The 24,107-nt window shown below is 48.8% G+C and overlaps 1 protein-coding gene across 3 annotated transcripts in view; it reads left to right on the top strand.

The window, feature by feature from the left end:
• Positions 1 to 582: 582 nt before the first annotated feature.
• Positions 583 to 24,107, top strand: part of LOC146797210 (uncharacterized) — a 267,418-nt gene continuing 243,893 nt past the window's right edge. The window contains exon 1 of one of the 3 annotated variants that reach the window (XM_085624167.1): positions 583 to 1,010. In XM_085624167.1, coding sequence (XP_085480293.1) covers positions 987 to 1,010 — 24 coding nt within the window. In that variant the 5' untranslated portion in view covers positions 583 to 986. The remainder of the gene's footprint in view (positions 1,011 to 24,107) is intronic. The other 2 variants (XM_085624166.1, XM_085624168.1) reach the window with 2 other exon arrangements.

Genomic DNA, 24,107 nt, shown 5'->3' with positions numbered 1-24,107 from the left:
TTCATTTTGTATTTATTTTAGGATGAGTTATAAGGCATGACTAAAGCTCCGAGGGAGTCGGAGCACCTCATTATACTTTCATTCTCAGACCCCTCTAGGAAGTTTGTTCATCATTGTAAATTTGTAATATTTTCTTGTACATTCCCCACCCTTGCTTGCTGTGTTTGATATTGTGTTCTTGCCTTCTATGGTTTTACCCTACCTCTTCTAGTCTCCTGTTTATTTCTGGAGCGTTCTATTTTGTAACATTTCTCTCATGTGACGTAACTGGTTCTATTGTACAGCGCTCTGACACCTTCGGGTAAAGTCCGCGCTATATGAAAATGCATTAAATAAATAAACCTCATAATAAACATTTATTATCACAAATGCTGTTAAAAAAGAATAGATGCCGTGCACCACCTATAGAAACAGACGTTAGTATGTGGGGTGCAGTGTGGGCTACAATGTCAGCTGCCTTCTGAAATCAAGACGATCATACCACATGCGTCAGAAGCACGGCGGGCGCGTGTTCATAACGGCTGTATCAGGCAATTACAATGATAATTCTTGCCTTGAAGAGAAAGCACTTCCTGGTTGCAAGGTCAGATTTCTGGTGCAGCGTCATTGAGGAAGCTGCAGCCGCATCAGTGGAAACACGAACCTGGGCTGAAAGAGGCAAAATGGATCAACCCCCCGTATTCTGACTGACTATGAGTGACTGCCTAGTGCCGGTATCGGGGTTCGGTTTGAAACTGAGTGCATTGAGTGGCTTTATAGCGCCTCCGTCCGAGGCATAGTCCTGCATCCTGCACCTTCGGGCAGGTCCGGGGGAGCAGTGTCTCTCTTCGGGGCCTGTGCATAGCGCAGCGAGGCTCGGGGCACAGTCAGAGGCGCTGTGTGGGGTGGAATGAACTCTTGTCTGCTCTGCTCTGTGCAGTCCACAGCACCAGACGCTTAATCCCCGAGATCTCTTGTGAGAAGCCGCTTCAGCACCTCGGAGAGGCATGTCCAGGCGGGGTCCCGAGGAGGTGAGATGCCTGTCCTAGGGTCTGTTCTGGGGTCTGTGTGCCGTGCCCCCCCCCCCCCCTTCCCTTGTCCTAGTGGATGCAGAGGAGGTGGGAGGCCTGTCCTGGGGTTTGTGTGGTGTGATCCCCACCCCTTGGCCTAGGGAATGCAGAGGAGGTGAGGCATGTGGTGTGCCCCCCTATCCTTGTCCTGGGGGTCCAGAGGAGGTGAGTCCTGTCCTGGGGTCTGTCCTGCGATCTGTGTAGCGTGCCCCCCCATCCCTTGTCCTATGGGATGCAGAGGAGGTGAGGCATGTGGTGTGCCCCCCAACCCTTGTCCTGGGGGTCCAGAGGAGGTGAGGCCTGTCCTGGGGTATGTGGTGTGACCCCAACCCCTTGTCCTGTGGGGGCAGAGGTAAGATATGTCCTGTGCTGGGGTTTGTGTGGTGTGCCCCCCACCCCTTGTCCTGGGGGGTTCAGAGGAGGTGGGAGGCCTGTCCTGTGGTTTGTGTGGTGTGACCCCAACCCCTTGTCCAGGCGGGGTCCAGAGGTGAGGTCTGTTTTGTCCTGTGGCTTGTGTGGTGTGACCCCAACCTCTTCTCCAGGCGGGTCCAGAGGAGGTGGGAGGCCTGTCCTGTGGTTTGTGTGGTGTGACCCCAACCCCTTGTCTAGGCGGGTCTAGAGGAGGTGAGGCCTGTTTTGTGCTGGGGTTTTTGTGGTGTGCCCCCTACCCCTTGTCTTGGGGGTTGCAGAGGAGAGGAGGCCTGCAGTGGGCTGGGGTATGTGTGGCGTGTCCCGATCGCTTGTCATGGGGGATGCAGAGGAGGTGAGGCCTGTCCTGTGCTGGGGAGTGCTGTACCCTCCCACTCACCGTTTGTCCTGAGGTGTCCAGAGGATGTTAGGCATGTCCTGTACGGTGTGTGTGTGGTGTGCCCCACTTTTAGTCCCTGTCCTTTGCAGGGGGGTGTGAAGTGTGCCCCCACACTTAGTCCTGGGGTGTGCAGAAGAGGTCAGTCCTGTCCTTTGCAGGGGGGTGTGAGATGTGCCACCCACTGCTTGTCCCGGAGGGGCAGAGGTAAGACATGTCCTGTGTTGAGGAGTGGGGTGTGCCCCCCTACCCCTTGTACTGGTGGAAGCAGAGGAGGTGAGGCCTGCCCTTTGCTGGGGCGGCTCTGGCCCCCACCCACGGCTTGTCCTAAGGTGTCCAGACGATGTGAGTCCTGTCTTGTGCAGAAGGTTGTGTGGTGTGCCGCCCACTGCTCATCTGGGGTGAGAATGGCCGAGGTAATCGATGTCCTGTGCTTAGGTGTGTGTGGTGCGTCTTAACCCCGTAGCCCTGAGATGTGCAGAAGAGATCACTCCTGTCCTTTGCAGGGGATGTAGGGTGTACCCTGCCGCTAGTTGAGGGGCAGAGGTAAGACAGGTAAGATTTTGTAGGTTTCCATGGGACGACTTAGTTGGTGAACCAGGCAGCAAAGTTCTGGACGCCCTGGTCGAGGTCTGTTGAGGCCTCGGGTTGGGAGGTGGTGAGGGCCTGTGACCATTGAGGTTTGGTGACCTTGCTGCAACTGCAGTGGAAGAAGATCTGACACTTGGTGATGGTGTGCTGGGCGTTGGTGATGGGGAAGTGTACAATGGTGTGGCCAGTCCAGGTGAGTTCTGTTGTGCAGCTTAATTTGATTCTGTCGCTGTAGGTGAGAATGAGGTTAGGTATGTGTCCGACTTTGTGCGTGGGTTCGGTGACCAGTTGGGTAAGGCCAATGTTGTTCAGGTTCTCCAGGAGGGCAATGGAGTTGGCGTGAATGGGATTATCTGTGGAGGGTAAGGTCACGGAGTAGGACGTAGTGGTGAGAGTCAATTGCTAGGGGGCGATGAGGTTGGGATGGCGCCCCAGAATGTTGCTGAGGGTCCTGGGGTGCCTATTATCCTGGGCTTCACGTCAGTTTGTAATAGGAAGTTGAGGTGTTTCATGAGAGGTGTGGGGTCATTGTTGAAGATGATGGCGTTGCCTTCCCTTGCTTTTTGGTGCAGTCTCGGTGTATCATCTTGTAGCCTTTGGGAGTGGCGAAGTTGATGTTGGGGTTCGAGGGGTTGAGCAGCGTTCCGATGATGAAGGCAATGTCTATGGATAGGGTGGTGATGGTGTCCCAGATTTCCATGGCATGTTTGCAGAGTGAGCGGGCATTGCGCAGGATACAATGGAGCAGGTGCAGGGTGTTCTTGGTCTTGTGGGGAGGAGTGGTGCGGGATCTTTTGTAGGTTTTGTCGCAGGAGACGTGGCAGTGTCGGCAGGTGAAGGATCCTTTGGTGGATCATGGGTAGAAGGAGAGGCAGCTGGTGTTTCGGCATCCAGGGTCCAGGAGTTCCTTGTCGGTGTACCATCGGGCGGCGTGAGGGCCAGGGGTCCTGATACTGGGAGTTGTCCTACCGGCGGAGAAATGGCATCGAACCTGCTGCTCCTAGTGGACCTGGGTGCTGGGCAAGGACCTGGAGCAGGCAGTGCAGGGGTAGCAGGCAGCCCAGGGACCAGGACAGCAGGCAGCATAGGGCCAGGCTGGGGGGGGGGGGGGGGGCAAGCAGCACAGGGTCACCAGGCAGTGCATGGAGAGGGACTGCCGGCAGCATAGGGACAGAAAGCTGGGCAGGGACTGCATGCAGTGCAGGGGTAAGGACAGCAGGTAGAGCAGGGACTGCATGCAGTGCAGGGGTAAGGACAGCAGGTAGAGCAGGGACTGCATGCAGTGCAGGGGTAAGGACAGCAGGTAGAGCAGGGACAACATGCGGCGTGAGGACAAGGACAGCATGTGGTGCTGGGACAGGAACAGCAGGTGGCACAGGGATGGCAGGCGGTGCAGGGGCAGGAACAGCAGGCGGTGCACGGACAGCAGACAGCTTAGGAGCAGGGACAGCATGCAGCATAGGGACAGGGACTCCAGGCAGCGTAGGGGCAGGGACAGCAGGTGGCATAAGGACAGGGACTGCAGTAGGCATAGGTACAGGGAAAGTAGGCAGCACAGGGACTACAGGCAGCGCAGGGACAGGGACAGCAGGTTACGTAGGAACAGGGACTGCAGGCAGCGCAGGGACAGGGGGGCAGGCACAGTACCTTAAGCTGGGGCACAGGCGAGAGAGGGGTGACCCGTCCTGCGAAGCAGGAGCTGCAGAGGAACTTTAGGTGCGAAAATATAAAGACCAGCTGACCACGCCTCGGGCTGCTGGGAAATCAAGTCCGGTTCAGTGTGTCCTGAGGGTTAGGGAGTCCGAGGCACTCTCAGTGCAGAGCAGCTGGCAGGCAGCAACGGGGGGGAAACACTTCCTGGAGGGAAGGGTGAAAGGCAGCTTCCAGAGATGCGGGAGCTGCAAGGCAGATTTATTCGGTGCCGGGAGGCTCGACAATTTAAAGACCAACTGGCCCACCTCTGGGGTTGCTGGGAAATATAGTCCGGTACAGTGAGTCAGGTGGTGAGAGGGGGTCCGTGGCACTCTCAGCACGGAGCAGCAGGCAGGCAGCAACAAGAGGAGAGACACCTCCTGGACGAAAGGGCGGAAGGTGGCACTATTCAACTTTACTCAACTACACTCTATGCAACCCCATTGTGCGCCATTCCACTCTACCCCTCTCCATTCTACACCACTACAGTCTACATCACTCTACTCTATGCCACTCCACTGGACTCTATTCCACTGTACTTCACAGTAACTCACTCTAATGTAAGCCATTCCACTCTGCTCCACTCTACATCACTCTACTGTATGCCACTCCATTCTACACCGTGCCGCTCTATGCCACAGCACTCTACGATATTCCAAGTCAAGTCAAGTCAAGTCAGATTAACTTTATTCGGCACACAGCCGTAAAATTTTCGACAATTAAGCAATACAAATTTAAAATACACATTTTCCTTTAAAAAAATATTATTAAGATAAAAGTTCCATTATAAGCTAAAATCATACTTATGCATCGATGTAATAGTAGCTGTAAAATTTGGACCAATTTGAGATAAAAACAAGGAATACAGATCATTTCTACTCCCCACCCATTTATTGCACTTCATAGCGTTTCCTAATGCCCTTTGCTGTTCTAATAAAATTTAAAACAGCATTGCAAATAACAGAATTGGTAAGTGATTGCAGATATCTGTACCCCTCAATTTGTGTACATGGACGAGTACTCAATAGTAGGGGTAACAAAAATCTACTCCGTGGCTCTTTATAAAGTGCACAAAAAACCGTAAAGTGCAAGGTGCTCTGAGAAGTTCTGTTGTGGCATGGGCAGGCAATAAGGTTGTCCGTTCACCCCGATTGTTTGGGGAACGCTACCAAAAAGTGCAGAGCGCTAAGGCGAAATCTTGTTAAAAGAAAACGCATCTGACTATTCGTTGTGAAGGATAGGTAATATTGCTGTTTGGGCATGAAAGGGCAACTAGGGCCGGGTGCCACCAATTGTAAATGACGCGAATTTGCCCAGACCCTATACTCCTCTTTATACCCTTTGCATTTAAGGGGCTACTCGATGGAGTGTCAAAGTACTCATCCAACCCAATCTTGCATAACCTATCCCTCTCAAACCGAAGCCTAGGGATCTTCACAGATTTGTCCAAATGAATACAGTCTTCGATGATCTCCCTAGAAAACTGTAACTCTTCTGAGACCCAGATTTTGGCCCACAAGACCAAAGGGGCAGCAGCGATACGATCTTCTATGTATTCCATCCCCACTTCTCGATGAGAAAATGAGGTAGCAGAGCTGCTTGGAATCATCAACAAGTGTTTTATAAACTTGTTCTCCACTACTTGTAGTGGGTGACTTCTTTGATAGCCCACAATGCCCACCCCAAACGATGCGACTGACAAGCATTTTGCATTGAATAGGGTAACCAGCTCGGACACTGGCTTGTGGCCTAGCTTACAGGTGAACCGAAAGAGCCCCTCCACTACTCTACTTGTCTGCTGTGCCCTAGCCATAATCAGGGAATCCCATTTCAAATCCTTGCTAAACATGTTCCCCAAGTATGCAAACTGATCCACCCTTTCAATGGACATACCCCTGACATTAAAACTTCTGGTTTTAATCTTTTTTGGGCCGCATACCATTATGTAAGACTTTGAGAAATTAACCCTCAAGTCTAGAGCCGCCATAAAATTAGTAAAGGCATCCAGGGAGGTTTGGAGGCTGTTCGCCTTCAAGGCCATGAGTACAGTATCGTCCGTATACGAGAGCAGCGGAACTGGCTGACCATTAATGCGGGGAAAATCAATTTTCTTGCCTAGTAAAAATGCTTCTAGACCATTTGTGTAAATTAAAAACAGAAAAGGAGCTAAAATGCACCCCTGCCGAACTCCTTCTGTCGAGGCAATGGGCTTTGTCCTTTCCCCGTGTGATCCAAATCTTATGGAAACAGATGTATTAGTGTGTAGCCTTTTTAGGAGCAGGATTAGTGCACTCTCAAATCCCATTTCTGTCATTAGTGCCCACAGTTTCCCTCTGTTCACAGTATCAAATGCACAGGACAAGTCCATGAAGGCAAGGTGGATAGAACCACTCTTTGCCCTCATGTACTTGCCCATGATCAAGGACAGATTTAGGCACTGCTCTGTTGTTCCCAATCCCCTCCGGAAGCCATACTGTGTCTTCGAAATGATCCCCCTACTAGTTGCCCATTACTCTAGTCGGGCAAGGATTACCCTACCCAATACTTTGGCGGTAGAGTCAATAAGGGAAATGGGCCTATAACAGGCAGGGTCATTTCTATTCCCTTTCTTAAACATGGGTACGACTATAGCCCCTTTCCAGGATACTGGAATTGTACCAATCACCACGGATTTAAAAACTTGCGTTAGCAGGGTGCCCAAAGATTTATATTTAACTTAAAACGATCTAGTGGAACTCCATCTGGACCTGGAGCTTTACTGCAAATTCCCTTTGCAATGGCCTCCTCCACCTCTGACACCGTAAGTGAAGCACTAAGCTCAACTGCCTGCGCCATATCAGCCGGAGGCTCCTCAGTAGAAATCGGCAGCTCCCTACCATTTGGGTTAAAGATAGTTGCAAAATGTAGTTCCCAAGTATCTCCCAGGATTAGTAACTCCATTTTTCCCACTTCCTCAGTGAATTGAGGTCCGTTGATGATGGCCCAGAAGCTTTTGCTATCTCTAAGAGCGCTAGCTCTCTCCCGGTCATCCCAAGCTTTCACCTCAGCTCCTCTTTTCTTTCACTGATGGTGGTTTTATATAGGCGTCTTGCGTATTTTATTTGTTCTCTGTTATGGGGGTGAGTCTGGAGGACGGTTTTTAAGATCTTATGGGCTCCGTAACATTCTGTATTAAACCAGCATCTCTCACGATGCTGCTGGGGCCTAGCTGGGTATGTTAATCTGTTTGCTACGTTAGAGTAGAGCTGTTCAAAGTTCTGCACGATTGTAGATGAGGAAGAATCCTGCTCCAAACAATCCATGATCAGGTCGAAATTAGATCTAACTATTTCCTCCTCAAAAAGTATTGGATTTATTTTTCCCCAGTTAAGTCGAACACCTTTATTGCGATTATAATCAGTTGAGCGACCATCCCACCCTGTAGTTCTAGCTATTACTTTAAGTGAAGCGATTAATGTGTTGTGATCACTCGCTGTTTCCAGGTCCACATGAAAATCACACACCAGTGAGGAGCATTCCCTGGAAATAAACATAAAGTCAATAGAACTTTCCCTACCCCCGCCAACAAAGGTAGGGAACTTAACTGAGAAACTGTTAGTCAGGCTGTCCAAGTTATTCTCAATGATTATGGTATTCAGTGCCTCTCGCTGCGGAGAATGAATAACTTGCGCCAAAGGCTGATCATCTGTGTCCGAGAGACACAGACTCTATCATTACTGTATTCACAGGCTGTACAGTTAAAACCCCCACCCATAAAACACATAAAGGTTGCCACTTCCCAGAGATGTTAGTGATTTCCATTTGCAAGGCTTCTATAACATGGCAGTTCTTTGGATCGAAAATATTATAGTACCAGTTTATAAGAAGGACTCTCACCTGGCGCATGTTAACAATCATAATCAATTGAACGATTGAGAGGATCCTACACAAAAAACTTTTATGGAACCAAATCTGACTGAGAATAAGATTACCAGCCCTCCCCGACGACGATGCTGTGGCCGGCACATCAAAGGCCTGATAGTCATCCATCTCTATACTTTCTTTGGCCCACGTCTCCTGCAAATAGATTACATCAAAAACCCTGATATTCCACTATATGCCACTCCACTGTTTCACACTCCATGGTATCTCATCCCAATCTACAACACTCCACTCTACACCACACCAGTCTTTGCCACTAAAGTGTACACCACTCCACTGTGTGTCCCTCCACTCTACTCTACACTATTCTACTGTACGCAACTCTGCTGTGTACCACTCCACTCTATGCTATTCCATCTAATGCCACTTCAGTCTTTATCACTCCACTATATGCCACTCCACTGAACGCTATTCCACTGAATCCCACTCCACTATATGCTACTCCACACCACTCCACTCTACACCCCTCCACTCTTTACCACTAAACTTTTTGCTATTACTCTCTACAGAAGATCTTTCTACACTAATCCAATCTGCGCCACTTCACTGTACGCCACTCCACTCTACACTGTTCCACTGTACTCAACTCCACTTTACACCACTCCAATCTATGGTATTCCACTTAATGGCGCTCTAGTGTACGCCACACCATTGTATACTATTTCACTGTACGCAACTCCATTGTACATCATTGCACTCTATTCCATTTCACTCTACACTATTTCAATGTAGACCACTGCACCGTACCATACTCCACTCTACTGTACGCTATTCCACTCACGCCACCCCGGTCTACGCCACTCCACTCTATACCACTACACTGTATGCTATTCAACTGTACACCACTCCACTGTACCACACTTCACTTTATTTAACCCCACTTTACGACACTACACTCTATGAAACTACGCTGTATGACACTGTCCACCACTGTATTTTACGACACTCCTCTTAATGACACGCCACTTGATGACACTGGACTTTATGATATAAAAACACATTTTTATTTTTTTACAACATTAAAATTCAATGAAAAAAATAAAGATAATCCTAAGGAAAACTTTATTTATTCTTTCTATACAAACCAAACGTAAACTACACAGATATTACAAAAGTTATAGTTATAGCTTTAATTTTTAATTTAAGTATCACCTTTCAATTACTATAACTTTATTTATTCTTTTTATACAAACTACATTTAAACTACACAAAATGTATGAATTCTGAAGTTATACTTGGTCATGCAAAACAGGAAGAATGTCTGTTAGTCTAATCCTTACATGGTGCTTACAGTGCAACTCTGCATTCTGATCCATACCTGGCCCTTCCAGCGAATGGAAGAGTAAGTGCTTGGTGAATCCGGGAGTATTACTGCAGTCACCAGTACTCTCCTAACAGTGATTTCATCTCATGAAAAGGATAACTAGATGTCTTAATGTCACCAGGAATGCTTGCTTTCAGCCCTGGGTTTTCATTGAACAAATCTGTGCATTGCAAGAGTTGCTGTCTTTGTTCAGTTGCTTTAACACCTTTGGACTACCTTACTTAAAAAAAACATTATTTACTAGAGATAAGACCAGGCTATCCACATAACTAGAAATCATCTGTTAACCCCAACCCCTGAATGTCCTGGTACCCTGAGATGAGTAACTGGTCTCTATTGTGAATGAGATGTGTCCAACAAACCTCAGATTATCCATGTGGATAGGCCAGACAGGCGATGTGGAGTCACCATAGGGCGCTCCTTTGGGGCAACCTGGGCGGAAGTCTGCGATGCAAAGTTTTCTACATTCATATGGTTCAGCCAAATCAGTTGGGAAAGTCAGCTGTTCTTAGGCGGTCAGACATTGCTGCCATGTGATGTGTTCTGGCAGTTGGGTCCATGGTTTGGTCTCATTACCCCAGTTGGACTGACAGGCTTGATAATAGTGACAGAGCTGTGTAGTTTTCCAGGTTCCAGTGTGACTAGCTCTTCAATTCCAGTTTTATTCATTTTCTGGGACTTTCAGTCATTATAAACAAGATGACATGACTGAGAATGGATTAAAAAAACCTGCACAGCATGACCTGCTGACATATGGAGCTGAGAAATGTGAGAGGTCTGTAATGATTTGCAGTAGTAAAATCCAAGACTGGAAACTTGGTGCCCTGATGACATGGAACCAAAAGTCAACCCTCCCTTGAGGTAATCTTTTGTGGCTCGGTCACAATGGGTTTCCTAATCATGAGATGTTTGGGTGTTAGGAATGGCTTAAGCAGCTTGACGCACTATCATTTCATCAACAAAGGAGGAATCCTTATGCCAACAACCCACTACTCCGCTATTTTCATCACCTCTTCCAACACATATTTCTGAGTTGCTGCAAAAGTTGTTGTTTGTCGCTTAACTTCCATCTTTGTCCCCAGACTCTACTCTTCTGTAATATTATATGACCATGCCACTCCTTCATTTCCCAATCATTTATCATCATTAAACATTTGTTCTAATATTTATGGTGTCATAGTGAATGCTCCAATGCAAGTGCTTTTTGGGGTCCTGGGCAGCCAAAGGTTACTGGGCAGTATCCAGTGGTGGTAAGACCACTGGTGACCTTGGGTCACTAAACTGGTGCCTTCCAACTGGATAGATAAGAGACTCTCAAGATAGAGAAGGTGAAAATGAGAGGCATAATGAAGGAAGTGGATAGCTTCAGAAACTGAGAGTCCGCATGACTCAGTAAATCACACTCGGTAATACCAATGTCCAATCAATGATTTACTTTAGAGCAAGAAAGTTAATTTGGAGAATAGTAAATAGAACAGCTAAAATTACGATAACCAAGAAAAGCTGGTGCTTCCACCTTCTGGGGAGGACAAAGAGTCCAAACGTTTTTGTAGCTCCCTTGCAGTAGCAGCTGACTTATCTTCAACATTGCCCTATGACCAATTCAAACAATCAATCAAATGTTATTTGAAGAGCGTGACTAATCACTCCAGGGGTATCAAGGCACTGTGCTGCAGGTATCATTTGAAGAGTCAGGTCTTGAGTTCCTTCCTGAAGTGGTTCAATAAGGGAGGCATGCGGAGGTGAAGTGGGAGGGTGTTCCAGGATTTGGCAGCGAGGTGTGAGGAGGAGCATCCTCCAGAGTTCCTGTAGCGGATATGAGGTGTCTGAGGGAGTGGCAGGTGTGCAGAGCGGAGGTTTCTAGAGGGTTGTTGGAAGATCAGGCGGTGGTTTATGTAGTCTGGTACTTAGTTGTGGAGGGCTTTGTATGCATGGGTCACGAGCTTGAACTGGCATCTCTTCTAGATGGGGAGCCTGTGGAGGTTTTCAGGTGCAGGGTGATGTGTGTCCTCTTGGTCAGGTTGAGAATCAGTCTGGCTGCTGCGTTCTAGATTGTCTGGAGTCTCTTGCAGGATGTTGGTGGAGGTGGCGGTATAGAGTGCATTGCTGTAGTCGAGCCAGCTGGTGATGATGGTATGCGTCACTGTTTTCCTTGTGCTGATGTAGAGCAGTCTGAAGATTTTGCAGAGCAAGCGGATCATGTGGAATTAGGCTAAGGCAAAACATTGACCTTTTGTTTCATGGAGAGTTCTGTCCAGTATGATGCCAAGGGCGCAGACATCGTCTTTTGATGTGGGGGTGGGTCCGAGCTCCGCAGGCCACTACGAGTCGTTCCAGAGGGCGGTGTGTATGCCGAAGATCAAGCCTTTCATTTTGTCCGTGTTGAGTTTCAGGCAGTTGTCTTTCATCCATGTTGTGACGTTCTTTATGCGGTTGTGGAAGTTGGTCTTCATCAAGGCAGGGTTCGTTGAGAGAGAGCTAACGAGCTGAGTGTCATTGGCATAGGAGATGATGTTGATATTGTGCGATCGGACGATGTCTGCTAGAGGAGTCATGTAAATGTTGAAGAGGGAAGGGCTGAGGAATCAGCCTTGTGGTACTCTGCCGATGGTGTGCTTGGGTTTCACGATGAATGGCCGGAGGCAGACTCTCTGGGTGCGTCCCGTGAAGAAGGAGGCCATCCATCCGAGTGCATCGCCTATGATTCCAATCTGGCGAAGTCGGTCGTTGAGTGTGTGGTGGGAGATGGTGTTGGAATGCTGCGGAGAGATCCAGGAGGATGAGGGTGCTGATTCTCTTCTGTTGAGTAAGGCTTGGATGTCATTTCTTGCTGCGATCAGGGATGTCTCAGAGCTGTGGTTGGCTTTGAAGCCTGATTGGGATGGGTCCAGCAATTTGTTTCTTTCCAGATAATCGGTGAGTTGCAATTTGATGGCCTTCTCCATGACTTTGGCAGGGAACGGGAGGGAGATGGGACAGTAGTTCTCTAGTACTCTGGGGTCTGCCAAAGGTTTCTTGAGAAGGGGTCTAATCTCCGTGTGGCTGTGGTTATGGAGGCGTTGAGGATGGTGATGCTCTGGTGGCTGATCTCGTTGCTTCTGCGGTTGAAGAGTCATTGAGGGCATGGGTTGGTGGGTGCTCCTGAGTGGATGGTGTTCATCAGGGTGGTAGTTTTTGGCATTGATGTGGCTAGACCTTTGGCCGCCCGGGGCGGTCCTTGCATTTGCCGCCTCGCGGCAGCCGCATGTAAGACAAGGGGGGAGGCTGCCAGGTTGGAGGTGATGTTGTGCTGAGAGGTGCTGAGGGCATGTGTCCATTGCTGCTGAGTTACCTTGGTCCAGCTGTGGTAGGGGGCTCTGTGTCGGTTGGGGGTGGGGCACGGTGGAGCGGTGAGGGTGTGTATGATGGAGTAGTATGTCCAGGTGAGTTCCAAGTCGTGGTTGTAGCTGATTCTGTTGCTGGACATAAAAGATGGGGTCTAGCGGGTTTCTGGTTCTGTGTGTGGGGTTGGTGACAATCTGCTTAAGGCTGATGTTGCCTAGCCTTTCCAGGAGGTCGGAGGGGTTAAGGCCGGTGGGGTTGTCCAGGTGGAAGCTGAGGTCTCCCAGGAACATGTATTGAGATTCGATGGCGAGCATGGTGATGAGTATAACGATGGAGTCACTGAGGCTGGTTCGTGGTTCTGGCGGTCTGTAAGCGAGGGTGCCTTTGATGGTGGTTTTGGCATCAGTGTGAAGCGGGAAATTCATGTGTTCCATCATCATTATGGTGTCGTCGTTAAGGTATTCTAGCAGGAGAGTTACACAGTTTAAAGAGACAGCAAGAACTATCGTCAACATTTCGGTCTTACTATGTCAGGCCTACACGAGACCTTCTTCAGGACATAAGACTTTCTTTAAATTTCATTGGTTACTCCCAGGGAGTGTCCCCACGCTAGAGAAACAGCACTAAGATCCAAGTATCTGTCATTCAAGTTCTGCTGCAAGGGCTAGTCAGTCCTGCGTTATTTACCTGAATAGCCAAAACCGTGCTTCTGATGGTTCCAATCTCAGGTCCCGGGCCATACCGTTCCATAGTTTAGCTGCCAGGAGTCTAGAATAGCTGCCCTCAGGTGCATTCTATTCACTCTAGAAACCACAGTCAGTGCCGCCCCAGAAGACCTAAGGTGTCTAGTAGGAGTGTAGGCTTGAATCAGAGGAAACAAATATCTTGGGCCCCTCTGATTGAGTATCCCAAGCACAAAGCTTTAAAAGAGACTCCATGCCAGATGGAAGCCAATGAAGTTCGGCAAGTTCCGTGCTTATGGAGAACTGTTTTGGAATTTTTAGAAGCAGCCAAAACGCAGCGTTTTGTACCCTCTGAAGCATCCCCAGCCTGCCTTTGGAGACCCCCAGGTATAGTACATTACAGTAATCTAAGCAGGATACCAACAAAGTCTGAATAACTGTTTTCTTAGCTGATTCAGATAGGAATCCCAGAATCTTTCAAACCATCTTTCACACTCCAAAGCAGGTACCGACCGTAGCCAAGATCTTATTTATCAAAGGATAGCACCGCATCAACGGTGACGCCCAGGTTTTTAACTTTAGGTTTAGGGATCGAAGTGGGGCCCAGTTCACAAGGCCACCAAGCAGAGGACCATATCCAGGGCTGTTTCCAGATCACCAAGACCTCTGACTTGTCTGCATTCAATCTAAGAAAGGTGGCATCCATCCACGCCGCAAGCTCCACCAGACAGGACTTAAAATTTGCTGCGGCCCTCCCGTCATCTTGTGCCATTGTGATGATAAGGTGAGTGTTGTCAGCATATGACACGTTCCTCACACCATGGCGTTCAATCACGTCCGCCAGGGGATGGAGATAAAGGTTGAACAGGGTCGGGCTGAAGGCCGATCCCTGTGGCACACCCTGCTGTAAGGGGCTGATTTCCGAGGTGTGCGGGTTCTGAAACACCTGGAGCAAGCGGTTGGGCAAGAAGTCGGCAAGCCATTCATAGGATCTTCTCCCTATGCCCTGTAGCCACAACCGTGCTAGAAGCAGACAGTGTGATACGGTATCAAAAGCCGTACTTAGATCTACCAAGACAAATGCAGCCTTCTTACCTTCATCAGCCAGCATACGTAGCATCTCTGAGGCAGATTCTGTAATGTACTGCGGCCTAAAACCTGATTGCGTCTCATGAAGGAGTTCATTTTCGTCAATTAACTTCATTAGTTGTGAATTTACATGTTTTTCAGCGATTTTAGCAAAAAAGGGAATCATCGAAATTGCTCTAAAGTTTTCAGGCTTGGAAGGATCCGGCGAGGGTTTCTTAAGAAGAGGATCCACCATAGCGTGTTTCCACTCAGCTGGTAGTTGTCCAACTTCGAAAGATAAGTTAAGCAGTGCTCACAAGTCAACATATAATAAATTAGGCCGGGACAGGAGATTTATGCGTAAATAGCACAATAATATGTAGTTTACCTTATATTACTAATAGTGTACAGGAGTGTGAGAAGTTGGCCTGGTATATGATGTTCACTAGTTAAAGTGACCACCTTGTACCATGCCAAGCAACCCTTATGGTGTGGTTGTAAGTCAACCTTTTCAGACTAGCTGCCGTAGTGGTAGCGTAGGCTAAGCAGTCTTTGAGGCTAAACTCGTTAAAGCGTGTTAAGCAGGCTGTTTTACCAAATGTAACCCCCCTTTATACCAATGAAAGGACACCACACAGATATATATTGAAAATATATATGTATTTATTTCTCAAAGTATCCCCTAGACTCTTTATGAGCACAGGAGCACAAATCGTTAAACAAGACAATGTTATAATATACAGAAGTTGCACTTTATATGGATGGGCCCTGGTGGCCACTCAAACCATATACTAAAATAGTGGTATAAGTACCACGAACAGGAAAGGGAAAAGGCCTAGGGCCTCTAGAATCGCTGGGCCTACAAGGAGCTAACTTCAGTTAGTGACCAGGAGGTCCACGGGTCGCGTGTGCAGTGAGGGAAGTTACACGCGGGCTCCCATAGGTTTTCAATGGGTGCGTAAAAGTTACAAAGTTACTGCAGAAAGGGTCTTCTGGATGGACTACGATCTTAAGATTCAAAACACATACACTAGAGATGTTTCTCTACACTCGGGCACCGGAGTGCCACCTTTACCTCACCCACAGGAAGCGGGTGCATAGGTCTCGAAGTGCGTCGGGTTTCTTCTATCGATTCAATGGAGCCTGATGACAAAGATGCTGCAGGCGGTCGGTCCAGAAGAGATGCGTTGGATCCAAGGGTGGATCGGAGTTGTAGAAGACCTGAAAGCAGAGGGGACAGTGTTCACAGTCACTAGCCAGTGACCGGCGTGGCACCAGGTAGGTACCAGGCGATGTCGGGTGCAAACAGGTGATGAGGTGTAGCTTGTCTCCGCAGCCACGTGGTCCCTGGAGGTCGACGACGTCCAGGAGTCGAGTCACGAGCTGTCCCACGCAGGCTCTCGCTGTCGACGGTGTCGGCGACTCGAAAGAAGCAAACAAGCCTTGGCAAAGGCAGGAGTCATGGAAGTTCAAGAAAGTTGATGGTTCTGACCAGCAAGGTCAGAGGGGCTGCTCTTTTGGAGAGCAGCTAGGGCCAGTCTGGAGCAACCAGACCAGCGTCGTCGTTTTCAAAATAGGTCGCCAAAATGGCCACTAGCCAACGGGCCAGGGACCGGGCAGGCGCGTCGAGATGAAAAGTGCAGAGGGTCCCCATGCAGATCGTGGAGATGCTGGAGGGCTCACCTTTGGTGCAGATGCTGCTCTGTGGTTGGGCTTCTCATGACCCAAAGCACAACTCGGAGGGAGCCTCTGTCATTGCGCTTGCAGCTTGTCGTCGGTCTTCCAAGATGGCTGGCTCCACGTGTCTCGGTGCCTCCACGGGTTCCTTCTTTGCAGGGACTGTGGATCGGGCTGTGAGAGGTCTGGAGGTCCAGGTCTTGTCGGGCTCTGGGCTCGGGCTCCGGCAGGAGGCGGCGGCAAAGCAGACGTTCAATAGCTGGTTGGTGCTTGCGTTAGCAAGATGGTCACTCCCTGACCATAGGGGAGATTTCCTTCAGTACTCTGTGCAGCAGAGCGTCGAAGTTCCCGTCTTCTTCTTGTGGTTAAGTTGATTCCAGGATGTCTGAAGTCTTAGGACACAGCTCCTACCTTTAAGCGGATTCTAGGGGCCGGACTACCTGCTAGGTCCCTCCCTAAGGGTGGGACCAGGAAGGGGGGTGGTTACACCCCCAATCCTTTGTCCAGCTCGCCCCAGGTCCGGGGCTGGTGTGCCCCAGGACCGGTTTGAACTGGCTTATGCACCGAGGCTCCTTGTGAGCCTCAGGCATGTCTGATTCCTTTCAAGCCCTACCTGACCAATACACAAAATCCTGTCTGGGGTGGTGCTCGCACCTCCCCTGGCAGGAAACCCTTTGTCCACGTCTCCCAAGCTGGAAGGACTCCCAGCAGCAGGAGGGCAGACTTGTGTCTGTGGTGGCAGCATCCATTTTGTGGAGCTGAGGCTATGTCTGATTTTACCCGGGTTTCAGGTACTGTACATGTTGTGTCCCTCTAGAAGGGTGGAATGCTAACCCCGTCGCCAGAATTGGCGAGGGGTTAGTATTCCAATTCGTATGACACCTTACTCGACATGTTTTGATAAAGCTAAACCAAAGATAGCATTTAACCGCGAGGTTCATAATGCACTCAAGAGTATATGGTATGACGATATCTGGAAACGGTAGAAGGAAGTTGTTCCGACCACTGCAGACAGGCTCAGCTCATGCCAGAGCACCATCTCACATGGAACCAAGCAATCTGCCTTCAGGATTGTCAAGGCCTGCCATAGGAGTGACTTATAGGTTAACATGTGTCCCATTTAAGGTTAGGTATAGGTATACTACACCTAAGTAAGAGGTGGTTACACCAACTTACCCCAGCTGAGTGATCAGCCAGTTGTGTCAAATTTGTTAGGCCAGGCCAGGGGTGGCACAATACATGCTTCAGCCCCTGGTAGGCCTTAGATACACCAATGCCCTGGGTACCCTAGTGTACACTGGTACAGGGGCTCACAGGGTGATCCACTTCCAATTGGTTATGCACCTAGGGTGCATAGTGTCAATTTAGTAGAGAGAACAGCAGGCTTGGGGTCTGATTAGCAGGCCCACAGCCTCAATACGTCAAAAACCAGTGAAGCAAAAAGCAAATTTGGGGTGACCATAGGATAGCAGACCCTACCCTCCTACAAGGAGATTATCCAATTTCAAAAGATTCACAACCAGGCCACCTAAAAATTACTTATAGTTCCATGTTTTAATGAAACAAACTGCTCTAAACCATGGCCGTTCCTCCTCACTCCAGAAAAAGAGCTGCTTGAAACTGCTCCTTCGAAGTTCCCTCTGATGCTCATTATCCAGTTGAACAATGTAAACCAAGCCCTGTTGCAAAGAAAACACCTGCGATGTGACCCTGCACAATCCCATCTTGACTCATGTATCTTTCTATCAAGTAAGTGAGGCTGTAATGTATGCTACGACTCTGATTACGCAATAAAGGGAAGCAATTATTCATGTGTAGTGGACATGTCTCTTTTATACTGGCAAAACGTGGACCAGTCGTCACTCTTTACCGCAAACTGAGCAGAAAGCCATCACCCGAGTGAGATTGAGCTCAATAGCATGGCTTTGACCATTTGAAAATCTCTGTCTGCCTCAGCCCTTTGGGTTTTTTATCACAAAGATCCTGACAGCACTAAATAATTTCTCTTAATTGGTTGCTGATGTGGAAATATCGCGTAACCTTTAAAAGCTTTTTACATTCCAGTGGACGCAACTTTATTCATGTGACACATTTTGATAATTACCTTCTGAATTCAGCTGCACATACAGGGTCTGATTCACGAAGGTAAACATTCTCGTTTGTGTGAGTTTACTCTTTTATGTTATTCACAAAAGTGTGGGCCATATTCTTAAGGAGTTATCGCCGAGTCATCGGCACTTTATCGCAGCCAAAGTCGCGATAAATTTACCGCCCCATTCACAAGCTAGTGCAAACAGCCGATATCACCAGTTTTCTGGCGATAGCATCCTCAAAAAACATCGCCACAGATGACCCCATCAACTATCGCTAATGAGATGCAAAGTAGGCGTTCCCGTGCAAAAAGCAGCGACACCACATCGCAACATTCTCAACGACCAGCCAGATCTGCGATAAGATCACAAGACAGGTGAAAAGGCGCGTTAGCACCAGGAAACTAACACCTGCTCCGACCTGGTGCAAAGTCGGACTACAACCTGCACCAGAAAACAGAGCCCAGCCCAGAGCCACACCTGGAGAACAGAGATGACATGGAGGCACTTAACATGTATGCCGGACACCCAAGAGGGCCACAACGCCCACCGCCACCACCCCCAGGACCACCCCCGGGCCCCACTCTGTACACCCTCACCTCCCCCGGACCAAGACACTGCAGATCAATGGCACAAAAACATGAACAAAAGCACCCGCCTGATGTCGCAGAATTGCAACGATCAACAGACATGTGAGCACCGAAATCCTGATTCATACATTCACCATTTACAGACCAAACAAAATGACACATCCTAATTTGTCACCAAACAACTATTTTGAAGAGTCATGGAGGGGCATCCCTGGACAATCTGTGACTCACAGCCTACAAGACAATATCCAAGATAAGAAGGTGTGTCAGGCACTCATCAAAGGACAGGGAGAGAGAGAAAGAAAGAACGAAAGAAAGAAAGAAAGAACGAAAGAAAGAAAGAAAGAAAGAAAGAAAGAAAGAAAGAAAGAAAGAAAGAAAGAAAGAAAGAAAGAAAGAAAAAAGAAAGAAAAAGAGAGCGACTGAACAAGGAGTGCAAGGCCATTCGGGCCCTTGGCTCATGCAAACATGCCAACAGCTGAGTGTGTCTCAAAATCTGTGCACCCCAAATCACAGGCAAGGCATCAAAGTCAGCGCAAAGTCCACATCACTTCCAAGAAATGCAAGCAGTAGTCCGACTGATATCAGGAATGAAAGCCCCTTTGTCTCAACACACAAGCCTGAAGGCCAACCGAACCCCCGACCTTGGTCCTGAATCCGGCTGGCACACCCTGCATGAGATACCATACCAGCCTCCAACGACTCCCACACCACGAACTGCGCCAATGAAACTCCAATGTGCCCACACCCCACACACACTTGTCCCTGCACGACCTACAACTGCAAGGGATGCCCTTGACACATAAGTAAAAAACTACCCACACATCCAAACGTCGCACACACATACAACTCATTGCCCAGAGCTGTGGCATATTGTCCACCGAACTTCCGCCGGTCTGAGGAGTGCCGGTGCCACGAGCCCAACAAACGCAATGGCAGGCATTCCCTGGCACATGTACAACCCCTGTCACGTGGAACTGTACTGTGCACGAATGCTGCATCTGTTGGGATCCCAGCCAATGTCAGTGTTACAAATCAGTTTCCGTCAGAGTTTCCGTCTTGCCAACGTCACCTGCATCCAGCCCTGGTTCCACTGTCGATCATGCACATTCGAGTGGCCCATGGAGGTCTGCCTATCCAACGCAATGGTAGCTGAATTGGATTATAACCCAACAGTGTGCCCCCTGTTGGCCCACAAACAGGAGTGTCACCGGGATAGCCGTGCATGGGATGCACTGATCTCTGGCATATGTGCTGGCTCATGGGAGATTGCACAACTCCTTGTGTGCAGTGACCACATCGAGGCGCTCCCCTATTGGGCTGTTTTTTTTTTTTTCTTTTTTAAATTTTTTTACCGAATTCTTCCGATGCCTCTATCAGCTTAGGTAAAGCAGACTTTATATCCGTAGTGACTATAGCGATATCATCTGCGTATGCAAACACCTTATACGCTATGTCGTGTATCTGAACAGGTTTAATTCCTGCATTAGCATCCAAACTATTTAAGAATGGCTCAATATACAGAGCAAATAACGGGTGAAGTAGGACAGCTTTGTCTTGTTCCCCTGGTAATTATTATATTACCTATTGGGCTGTGTTGCGGATTGGGGAAACGGCGTGGACTGAACACATCTGCCCGGACCAGTTAATGGATTGGCTCACCCTGGTGTTCCTTGAACCCGACAATGACGTCCTATTGGAACACATTGCACATGAGGCTGCGCCGGCATTCATGGACGAGTAATTACGTTCCTGCAGCCACATCTGATTGTCACCCACAGCACAGGTCCCAAAAACCTTGTTGCATTGTGGGGAATGCTCACATATCCCACCACTACAGAGGACATGTCTGCCTTCGTCTGGACTCTGAATGCATGTGCGTGGAACTCCGCGAGTGTACACACACCTGTGCAAGGTGATGCAGTTCCATGGTCGGAACAGCACAGCGTCGTTTGGCAATGTTACCATTTCGGACACACTGCTGGGGGGAGAGCACACACATGGTTATGTAGCACGACATGTGTCCTTGTCGGACCCTTTCACCTGATCACTGTCAGCAGAGCAGACAGTCGGCGCAGTCCGGTGGCAGAGCACTATGCAGACCCCATGGGCTGTAAGTCGTGCCCCCTCACACGTGGCAATGGGCAGACGCCAAACAACACATGACTCATCCAGCAAGGCAAGATGGTCTGAGACCGTTGCCATCCATAATGATTGGTGTTCAGCTCTGCCTCCCCATTTCCTGCACCTCAAAAGGATCCCATGTTGCGTACAAGTGTCTTAAGCATGTCCCTGCCTATTGTGGCCGTTGCCTTGTCCGTACTGACACACACATTCCAATAAAGTCTACGCAACTTCACTGGTGTCTAACTGTGATGAGTGTTGATAAGATTGACCACTCGTGTGCCACAATGAGCATCGTCCCTACACAGGGAGGGTCTGACCGACGTATGTACAATGGGGGTGGGTCCCTTTTGACAGCTCCACCTCTGTGAGCCAGACATTGTTTTGGGATAGTTGCTGGCATACAGGTGCACTTACGTGTCTTCAGCAATGTGAGTATGGTGTCCAACCTCTGACCATGTGGAGCAATGTCATATATCATAACAGAATGTGTCCACACAGATGTGTGTGAGTAGGTATGCGACGTGACGTTCTGTTGTCACATGTGATGTAGGGCACCACTCCTGGCCTGCTACCGATTTGGTCATTCCTACACACAGCCCTATTCAATAAATGGACGTGTGCCTATGTTGGGGGGTTGTGAGATTGCTGTTAATGTGCAATGAGGACACAGCTAGTACTCACCTTCACAGTCATCCGATTGGCCATGTGTCTCAGGGATAAACATGCGTATTGATGTCATTTACCAAAGTGTACATTCTTGTTTAATCATTGTCCCTACATCCAGCCATACTTCCATACATGAGTGAGAATAGTCATGACACATCTGGTGAATGATGGAGCTGGAGCCGTACATGGTCATCCAAGCCCACATAACAACAGTAAGTGTTGATTGTCCCTCTGCAATGTTAAGGGGAGATGCAGGTTAACAGAGTTTCCCCTGTATGTTGACGCTTTGCAGATGTTTACATACAGACTGCATGACAATGCACATTGTGACTGTTTTGGTGGAGCTGGTTATTTGATGGCAGACAGTGGGCTGTTCGACTACATGACGGATGTGTGGTTGTACCTGTACATTATCATCACACAATGTCAGTCAATGCCAGATGTGAGTGGCCTGTTACTATACACAAGCGGAACCTGTTTGTGTCCTCTGTCCTGTGGTGTAGGTGTTGCACTTTGTACCACATTGCCGTAATTGCTGATGTTCTGTGATTGCTATGTGTGTGTGCTGCATTGTGGGGGAGTTGCCCCTGCAGCTCTGATTTCGTGTACCCTTATCCTTTTGAGGCAGTGTGCCTTTGAATTGTGTGCTTTTTGGGGGCTGAATTGTTTGCAACTTGGGTCATATGTGCTCTTGGACAGATTTTGTGGCCTTGTGCATTGTTCGTCTGCTGCGTGTATTGGACGGCATGGGTTGTGGGTGCACGTGGATATATGTCAGAGTGTGACCTGCTCCTTTACGGATTTGATCTGCACTGGGCCACATCCATGTCGAATCGTGCACCATGTCATGTATATTGGCTGCTGCCATGCTATCGGTCATGCAGTGTCACTTGCATAGTCAGTGTGGCTCACACAGCCACTGCTTTTCTGTATTCATCACATGTGCATGGCTGGGTTGTGTCGTTGGTGATTTGGAGGGGGCCCATGTGTCCACATTGTGGACGGGGGCCTACTTGGTGTTCCTATGTGTGCTTCTGTGTGCCAAGGGTATCAGGGCCATGTTCCACAATCATTGTGGGTGTGCAGTGTGCTACACATAATTGTGCATGTGTGCCATTGTGCCCATCTCTCCCCGTCCCCCAGTTCCTGGTGGTTACTCACTCCCTGTTGCTGTGGGGTCAGGTCATTTTTAGCTGTGTCCATGCCCCCAACTCCTGCCACCGTCTCTACACTGATGACTGTGGCCACCATTTGCTCCTGCTCACCCAGCTCCTCCTGTGGCGCAGGACTCCCACCTCCAGTCGCCTTTGCTGCCTTCCTGTTGGCAGCGAGCTTCTCCTTGGTTTGGCTGTGCACTTCATGCCAGCGCCTCTTGACCTCCTCCATTAACCTCCTCGACACTCCGACTGCATTGACGTTGGTGACGATGGACTGCCATATTTCCGTTTGTGTTGCCAATGGCACAGTGGAGGTGCCGAACAGTTGTTGATGGTGTTCTTTCACTTCAGTGACGATGATTCGGTCTTCCTGACCACTGAACCCAGTCTTCCTCTTCCTCTTCTCTTTGCCCTTCCCCGAACAGAGGGGTCCTGGCTGGTCCTCCATGGGGCTTATGGGGTTCGGCTTGTCCTCTACTCTAGGTCCGGGTGCATCCATGGTGCTACGCAGTTTGACTAGGTTTTGGTGGGTTTTTTTGTGCTTTTATAGGTCATTTTCCCGCATGACGCGTGGAAATTGCAGGCCTATCGCTGGTTTTCGCTGATTTTGGTATCGCGCTTTGTGGCATCGCAACTTTTTGGCCGTTTGTGTTTCTCATTTTTTGTTTATCGCGTTGGTTTTTACGCGGTCATTTGGCGCGTTATCATGCTGCTTTCACATGGTGCTGCTGGGTTGGGAATTGGACGTTAAGACGGTGTTATTTTTTCCCGATGGACTGCGATATGCAAAGTTGCGTTAAGCTAAATTTGCGATGGTTATCACACGTTCTTGAGAATATACCCCTGTGATTTAATAGTAACTTTATGACTGCAGAGACTCGTAGTCGGGGCGGAGAACTCCGCACACAAAAAGAAAGAAAGGTAAACATTCTCGTTTGTGTAAGTTTACTCTTTTTCGTTATTCACAAAACCGTGATTTAATAGTAACTTTGCGACTGCAGAGACTCATAGTCGGGGCAGAGAACTCCGCACAAAAAAAGGAAAGGACAGGCCTATTTTTTTATATGCGGATTCTCTAACTGACTGCAGAGTCTCTGCAGTCATAAAGTTTCTATTAAATCACAGTTTTGTGAACACAGAGAAAGAGTAAACGTACACAAACATTTAACTTTACCTTTGTGAACCTTGCCCACAGTGTCTGTCATTGTCATCCTTACTTGTGACTCCGCAAGTCATTTGATGTATGCTTTGACATGCCACTCCCAAGGTTAATAGCTCGGTCTTTGTAAGTCCAGAACTGCTGGCTTTGCCTCTGCTTGTTGCTGATTTGTTTTGTCCCAATG

This window comes from Triturus cristatus, chromosome 9 (genome assembly GCF_964204655.1).
Source record: "Triturus cristatus chromosome 9, aTriCri1.1, whole genome shotgun sequence".
In the NCBI taxonomy this organism is placed as follows: Eukaryota; Metazoa; Chordata; class Amphibia; order Caudata; family Salamandridae; genus Triturus; species Triturus cristatus.
Note: the sequence above shows the minus strand (reverse complement) of the source record. Positions and strands in the feature narration are given on the sequence as shown.